Raw genomic sequence first — 8,401 nt, 5'->3', positions numbered from 1 at the left:
GGGGTTGGGGGAAGAGCAGCTCTTCAGCATCTGAATCACTGACACATCATTCATTCAGCAGTCTGTAGCACATCCATACTCAGAAATGGCCTCCGGATATATAGGAGAGCAGAGAAATGGATTTGATACTATTTGTGGAATTAGATTCCATTGGTGGCTGTGTAAGGAGTCAAAAAAACTTTTTTTTGTTACATACACACAGAAGTACTCCCAAAGCCCTTTAAACAGACCTTAATGTGTTACATATCTCCAACAGGAGTTTAAACAAGTGAACCAGCCTGTATTGGTGCAGCTCCCCCACCTGGACCTGAGAGTTGGTCTCCCCCGTGCAGATGACCCCCTGCCACTCTCCGTAGGGACCCCCTCTGGACCGACCGCAGCTGGACCACAGCGTGAGCGTGGCCCCCTGCCCCAACACACAGCAGACGCTCAGCCTGTCATCTGCTCACTCACCACTGGAGGGTGCTAAACACTGAGAAACAGTCAGCTGACACTAGAGTGGGGGGCTCACCAGGTTATCCTGCAGGATCGTCTTGTATGTGATCTTTGCTGTAGCTTGAAGACCCCTTGAGAGAGAGAGAGAGAGAGAGAGAGAGAGAGAGAGAGAGAGAGAGAGAGAGAGAGAGAGAGAGAGAGAGAGAGAACTTAATCAGATAGTGTAACTCACATGAATGACAAAGCACTTGTGACAATGACCTGATTCCTTCAGAATATAGGGTATTTTGTTTCACATGCACAATTGCTTCAAAGATACATGTGAAAATGTCTATTTCCATGTGAGCAGATGATGTAATATATAAATAGTATGTTTTTCTGTACCTGAGCAGAGCTCCAATCAGCTTTGTGACATTTTCCGACGTCTGGATCACAATGATAGGCTTGGACAGCACCTGGGACAGATCCATCTGAAACAGACAAGGCAGATGTTAGAGAACTTTCATATGAAATGGTGCAATCCATCATACACTATATGTTTGATGTGGCGCCTGCAATTCAGTTTTTTTCTGATGTGCAACTTCCAAAGAAGATTTCTAATGGATACACGCACAAATAATAACAGTAAGAGTCTCCAAAGTATGTCAATGACAGGCTTTTACACAATGGAACACAGCTGGTTGAGGTTGTGGAGATTTACCTCACTGACTGTGTTTTGGTTGAGAGCGAGAATGATCAGGGCAGACGCTCCGAGGACCAATGCTCGCTTCATCTTTAACAGAAATGGTACATGTTTATTTTGTCATATATATCAGTACCAATGTGAAAAATACCCAAACAGACTAAGAACACATTGAAACGTCTTACTCTGTTGACCATTGCATCAGCGAAGGACTCTTGGTTCCCAGTGGAAGCTTTGATTTCGTCCATCTCCACAGGGACCACCCCGATCCACAGCTCCTGCTCTTTGGTGTCGTCCTCACCTTTTCCTCCGTTCACCTGTGTTTCCTCATTCTGAACCTTAGGACAGAAAGAAGGCTTGACCTCTTTACTGGAAGCGGTTTCACAAAGGAGCTCCTCTGCTGTGGCAGTTCAAGGAGGAAACTTGTTTACTTTTGTTTGTTGTGACCATCATTTTAAACAATACCACCTCCATTCACTCAATGTACTATTAAAATCGTGTAAGACAATTTAGAAGTGATGGCATAATAATAAATATTATACTGAATAATCACTGCTTTGTTTTGTTCATGTGCTGATACATCTCACGTTCCATTTTATTTCATAGGAGTTAATCATGACAGACAGATGTTCAAAATGCATATGGAAATGTTAAGATTAGGGTTATACACAGGTTTTAAACTAATTTCGGCCAATACTGTGATCTAATATCATACTAACGTTTTTACATTTTTTGAATTAATGATAAGTGTCATCAATGATGCTCTTTTGGTGATTTACACATCTCCATGTTTGCAACAGTTCAGAACAGACGTGCAATGTTTACCATGATTTACTGCCCTCTGACCGACTCACCAGGACCAGCTCTCCCTCCAGCTCCTCCTGGTCCTCGTCCTGGGTCTCGGAAATCCTGCTGCTTTCCCTGCCGGACTCCATCACCTCCCCCTGGAGCACAGCGCTGACGCCGGCCCGCTGCTCCAGGAAAACCTCCACCAGAGCGACCTGCTCCGCGGCGACCAGCAGCCCCGTCGGCCACCGCAGCAGGACGAGCGGTAACATTACCCAAAGACAGCACCAGCACCGGGCTAAAGCCATGACCCAAACAACAACAACAACAACAACAACACAGAGAGAATACGAAAAATGTGTATAAATATAAAAACCTAATCAAATGTCACCCGTCATTTCATAGAAGCTGCCATCATTCCTGTTCGCCAATTAGCTAGCTGGACCACTCAGAGAATGTAAACAACGACAGGCAACTTCCGGACCTGACCGGAAAAGCTTGAGGATTATCATCTTGTATACACAGCGGTAGAGATCATAGTTGTGACCTTTATATATACTGTCTATGGTTGTGACGCATTACCACGAATTAAATCATATACTTAAATTAATACGCTTACTATCTAACACATTAAGTTGAATTAAAATATATTAAGCGGTTATCCCGTTGATTTACAGTTACAGTTTTGAGTTTTCTTTTTACCTTTTCTGCTATCAGAGATGAACGTAGCAAAGAGAGAGCGTTCCGTCCAGTCTATGGCTCTGTCCCATACTTCCCTCTTTGATTTAAAGCCGCGGTCCAGACCGTCCAGACACGCTAAAACTGGTGCGGTGTTTATTAAAATGTAAGAGCTGTGTTTGACGCATAGACTGTATAAATATAGGACCTCTGGTGTTTCTTAGTGTTTAATGTTGGTTCAATATTTTTGAGTAAGTGAGCTCTGAAATTGAAACTGAAGACAACCAAGCTCATACTTGTTTCACTTTGCACCAACACACAATATAATGACGACCCAATATTAAAACAAATATGATGTGTGACGAGGTGCTCGCCATGTGTTCGCTATTCTAATTGCATCTGGTTTAATGCACAGTGGTTCAGCGACTCGGCTCTTCTGTCACACTAAAACAATTGCAGGTACGCGATGTAGGCCTATACCAATACGGTAATATTATTTATTAGGCTACCTGTTAATATTGTTAAGTATAAGTGGTTGAGCTTAAATACAAGTGGCTAGTGTCTCGGTGTTACTTGGTTTGTATTCTGTGACAGGGTTTAGCTGGTAAACCCTATTGATCGGGGGGGGTCGAGCTCCCCCGGACCCCCCCGTATTTCGCACACTGGTTAGCATGTCTGTAGGGTTTCACAATAAAAACCTCTTGAATGTTCGTCAGTTTAAAACATAAAAAACAGGAAGTTTCATGTCAACATTAGCAGTAACTTTACAGTTTGTATAGCTACAAATCCCTTGTTATAGGCTAAGTGTTTTAGACATCCCGTCTTCCAATAGAGGAAATACATTTAATTGTATCTATTCAGTACTGAGTTTAATATACATTGTATCAGTCATGCATTATTGTTCAAATTATGTTTGTTAATGTTATGCATTTAACTGCATATTGGTCAAATCATGTTATGTTATCCTTTCTTCAGAATTGACTTTATTGCCAGGTATTTACACATACAAGGAATTTGCTTTGGTGTCTGAACATAAACAATCTAAAAAAATAAGGTGCAATAGTAGATCAAAAATATAAAGATAATAAAAATAAGTATTTTTTATAAACTATTTAGCATTACAAAAGAATAACAAAGACAAGTATTTATGCCAGATATACAAACTAAACCAAATCACCTAGGACAATGAATATATGACAATAGGGCAAACTACAGTGACTTATATTTTAAAGTGGAGGGCTGTACAGACAAGTGTGCAAACATGTGCAAAATGTAGTCAGAGAGTTGAGTTTGAACATGGTTCACAGTTGTATTTTGTTATTAAGGGTTAGGGGTAGGTTTATTAAAAAAAAAAGAAGAAGAAGAATCGAAATTACATATAGTATTCGTTTATAGTATAGTATAGTATTCGTTTATTAGTCCCCAAGGGGAAAATGGGTTGCAGCACATCACAAAGGCATTTAAAAAGATAAGACAATACATCACTGACAACAACATAGACACAGATAAAAACAAACGGACATAAGAAAACCAGATATCGGCAGGCATGACAATGGGCCTAGAGGCCCACATTTGCGAAATAGGAGGGACAGGGCCAGACCAGCTGGGTAAACAGTGCGTCCTAGCCATCATTTATTCAGGAGTTTGATGGCTTATGTGACGAAAGACAGCCTAGATCTGTTCTTTTTTAAATAAGGGGTACGATATCTCCGCCCGGATGGCAACAGTAAGAGGCAAGAGGGTGCCTCAGGTCACTCACAATATTGTGTGCCAATTTTCAAACTCTGTCCTTATATAAGCATTCTATATTAGCAAATTAGATTCCTGTCAATTTACTGGACAATTACATCTAGACACAAACAACACACTGGCAATGCGTGATCTATAACATTGCATAGAGGAAAAAGTAAACAATATATCAATATCTCTCAGCTCTTTACTACAATGTGGATATTTGGCTTATCCCCACTAAAAACAATTAAAACAAATCTTTGTTAAAAATAACCCGTTCTCTAATTTGACAACCATTAATACCATACATCCCCCATGGAATTTGTTATGATTCAGTTGTTCTTTTTTCAGATAGTTTGGAAACGTTAGTTTGGACAGTGGGCGTGGCCACTCCTCTCTTCTGGTCGCTCCTTTCTTACTCGAGTAGCGCTCCTGTCCCTACTCCCTATCTTTGACAGAGTCAGCCGGTTGGACTGAATTTCTGACGGGCGTTGCGTTGTGTTTACAATTTTTTCCTCCGTCGGCGGTCTTTCTCACCTGCTGACAGCGAAGAGAAGAGGATACTGTAGCTAGGCAGCGACTGAACATCATCTGGGAGGCGTCTGACAGAGACCCGCCTGCCCGTTAACGGTGACTGCGCTGTTTATCTCTCGCTCCATCTGTTTATCTGACTTGGAGCTCCGTCAGTATCCGTGTTGAATTTTCTGCTCGCAAACATGAGCGGTAGAGTCGGAGAACTGAGTCCTAAACAGGCGGAAGCACTGGAGCAGGTAGGGTACGTTTATTAATATTAATACTAATTGTGATTTGTACTGTAGTAGCCTATCTCCTTACTTGAATACGCTTTCTAGGAATCCCATTATAAATGTTATATAATCTCTCTCTAAGCACGTGTGTAATAAACGATTGTCTTTTAAAGGGTTCGTTAGCTTTCCTACATTCTTCATGCTTAGGGTATTGAATCTTTTGCGTTTTAGCCATAATTAAATTATAAGCCATTATTAAGAACAAGTTAGCTGTCTAAAGACTGCAACTAACGTTTATTTTCTCGATTATGTGATTCAGCATTTTGACTATAGCAGGTCAGAAAGTAGTTCCCATTAAAATGCCCCAAATGATCAAATCTGTTTCCTCCCACCAGGTCTGAACCCCCAAGATATGTATTTTCTATTATATATTTGAACAAAACATTTTTTTTTTTACATTTGATAATCTGGAACCAGAATATGGTTGACAATTCCACTTAAAATTATGAATTAGTAGATCAATAAAAGAATCGAATTGTTGTCTTAGTGAATTGAGTAATTGATTAAATGTTACAGATTTCGCATAAAGTAGTATTGGCCATTTATGAAGAGATTAGTTAATAATAAAGCCTTTTCCAAGTGAGAGGGGCAAATCATTTTTATTCACAAATGTTCTGAAAATTCAATTTGAAGTCTTCAGTCTTCTTTAGCTCCAAACAAAACCTACAGTCATTACTATGTATAGCAATTCCTTAAGTGATTTGAACCATTCATATATTGGCATTTAGCTTTTTAAGTTATTTAAACGATTATCAAAGATATTGCTACATACTATTGAGAAAGCATGAATCAATACATTTTTTACAATGTACTTTATTATTATCCATCACTGTATTTTTGTAACGTGCTACAATGTAACTATCAATCAAAACTAATGCAGCAAACTATTTTTGGTTGGACACATTATTTAAGCATCATCTCAGTTTTCAATCAATGATTTTATTTATTTTTCCCGCTACTGCATTACAATATAGAAACCTTTTTATAAACCTTTTAGGAGAAGTCTGTAAGCTGTACGTTTACATAAGAGGAATTTCACTATATATCAAAAACTACGTGGCTACCGTTTTTTTAAGCCCTTTCCTGTTTCAGCCTGACAATGCCCCCCGTGCACCTGAATGAACTGAACTTGTCCTGACCTATCCAGCACTTATAGGATGAATTAAGATGTTGACTGAGACTCAGTTGCCATACAAAAACTCACTAATGCTCTTTGTCTCAACCTGCAGCCAGGTTCCACATCTAGTGTGAAGTCTACAACCAGAAGAGATAAGGCTGTTATAGCTGCACGGCAATGCCCATGGCTTTGGTAGTATTTTTTTCAGAGAAAAATGAAACTGCTTGCAGCTTCCTACATTTTCATATTTGCTGGTTTCCTTTTCTGCTATTATAGTAAACAAACAGTGAATGTAAATATGAAATGCCTCTATGCGTCTATTTTTACTTCCAGAACATATTGACATCACTACATAACACTCATCTATTGGTTAGTGCTCCAACACATTTCACATGATAGGCTATGGGGCGGGACATCTCTAAGTGGTTGACCAATCACAACAGAGCTGGCCAGCTATCCAATCAGAGCAGACTGGGCTCTGGTTTCAGACAGAGGGTGAAAAGAGGTGCTGCAGCACAGGCAGTACGAGAAAAATAAAGAGCTTTTTGAACATTAAAGCATGGAAACATGTCACAGTAGAGACACTACATACTGATATGAAGCTGAACATTAAAGCATGGAAACGTGTCCCAGTAGAGACACTACATACTGATATGAAGCTGAACATTAAAGCATGGAAACGTGTCCCAGTAGAGACACTACATACTGATATGAACCCTGAAAATGAGCATAATAGTGCCCTTTAAGCCATTAGTATAGAGAAAGAAGTCTTTCAGGCTCCCTGGAAGCAAACAGGGAATGTACACGTCAAAGCTGAAATGGCATCCCTTGGGGGACATTTCTCAACCTTGCTCTCAAAGTGTGTAAAATGATTTGTCACAGTCACATATTTTAGCAGCCTTAGTACATAAATACTTAACTGAAGAAAAAAAAAGTACTGTATTATTTTTCTTTCAGTGTCATCGACTGTAAGTATAGCATTAAACATTTAATTGAAAATGTTTTCCTAGTCCTGAAACCTCTGTGTTTTTCCTTTTTAGTAAATTGTGTCCATCATTTGCTCTTTTTCTCTCCATCCTTTGGCTTCAGTTTCGAGAGAGGATACAAGATATTCTACCTCAACTTCCTGCACAGCATGATCACTTCCTGTTACGCTGGCTCAGAGGTGAGTTGGGAAACCTGAGGCACCTGCTGCTTTCCCCTGACCACAGCTCGCACCTACAGGAAAGCCAATAACCTAAAAACCCTATTATCATGTGCCTATTTGCCTACATTCAATTGCATGCATTCACATTGAAAATATGTCGGTGCCGTTAAGCTTATGCAAAAAACAGAAGTTGCTGTGGTTTATTACGTGAAAGGATATATTGCAACACATTGTACGCACTTGATTTGCAAGGGTTGAGAAAGAGACTCACATGTTTTGCAAGCCTTACTGTGATTGCTCAAACTTCAGATGAAGAACCAAGCCTGCCCTGTTACTACTTATCTAGCAGTGGTTTAAAACAAATCAGAAAAAAGTCAGGGTTTTCTTTAAAATGCAAGAAGAATTTACCAGACTCAATGATTCTTTTTATTGGATAGGTTGAGGTTGGGTGATGGCAGGTTTTGCTGTAGGCCTTAATGCAAGTTCTAAAATGATTTGCACTGGATTGCGACCTGACTGGACACCTTAATTACCCTTAAACTAAAAGTGAGGTTGCTATGCAGGGTCAGCATCATCAGACTTGCAGCTTACAGTGCCAATACTGTAAGGCACAGTAGCTAACAAGCTCATTACCTCATCGTTTTTAATTGTTTAATCTATCTATTGATTTTCTGCTAAATATCTGCGTAAGGTCACATTTATTTAATTTGTTATATAATAGGAACTAGGACACTCTGATACCCCCTTTTCAATGAGTTCCGAGCCGATGCTGGTTTGGTTCGCATTAAGTTTAATGTGCGAACCCTTTTGGTTTTCTACTGCCCATAGCCCATGTAGTGCCACCCAGTGGCGGCCGGCCCATAGGGGCGCAAGGGGTGCCGCCCCCCCTCTTCCCACATGTTTGATTGTCATTAAAAAATAAAAAAAAATAAAAAATATATATTTCCAAAAAAAATTTTTTTATTTTTATTTTAAAGTAACAAGGTAATATTATATAGTTGGTATCAGTAAATAGTATA

General features: G+C 39.6%; 2 protein-coding genes across 3 annotated transcripts in view; both read right to left on the bottom strand.

Moving 5' to 3' along the window:
• Positions 1-2,811, bottom strand: part of rnf215 (ring finger protein 215) — a 3,453-nt gene extending 642 nt beyond the window's left edge. Inside the window, exons 1-7 of the mRNA XM_010769938.1 lie at positions 2,606-2,811; positions 1,972-2,387; positions 1,303-1,455; positions 1,136-1,207; positions 820-905; positions 512-566; positions 302-406 (exon numbers count right to left, since the gene is read on the bottom strand). Of these exons, the coding sequence (XP_010768240.1) occupies positions 302-406; positions 512-566; positions 820-905; positions 1,136-1,207; positions 1,303-1,455; positions 1,972-2,211 (711 nt within the window). The 5' untranslated portion in view covers positions 2,212-2,387; positions 2,606-2,811. The remainder of the gene's footprint in view (positions 1-301; positions 407-511; positions 567-819; positions 906-1,135; positions 1,208-1,302; positions 1,456-1,971; positions 2,388-2,605) is intronic.
• glg1a (golgi glycoprotein 1a) overlaps positions 1-8,401 on the bottom strand; it is a 170,534-nt gene that overhangs the window by 82,869 nt on the left and 79,264 nt on the right. The window lies entirely within an intron of this gene.

Source organism: Notothenia coriiceps, unplaced genomic scaffold (genome assembly GCF_000735185.1).
Source record: "Notothenia coriiceps isolate Sejong01 unplaced genomic scaffold, NC01 NC01_scaffold00008049, whole genome shotgun sequence".
Lineage (NCBI taxonomy): Eukaryota > Metazoa > Chordata > Actinopteri > Perciformes > Nototheniidae > Notothenia > Notothenia coriiceps.
The sequence above is the reverse complement of the archived record's forward strand: the minus strand, read 5'-3'. Positions and strand labels throughout refer to the sequence as shown.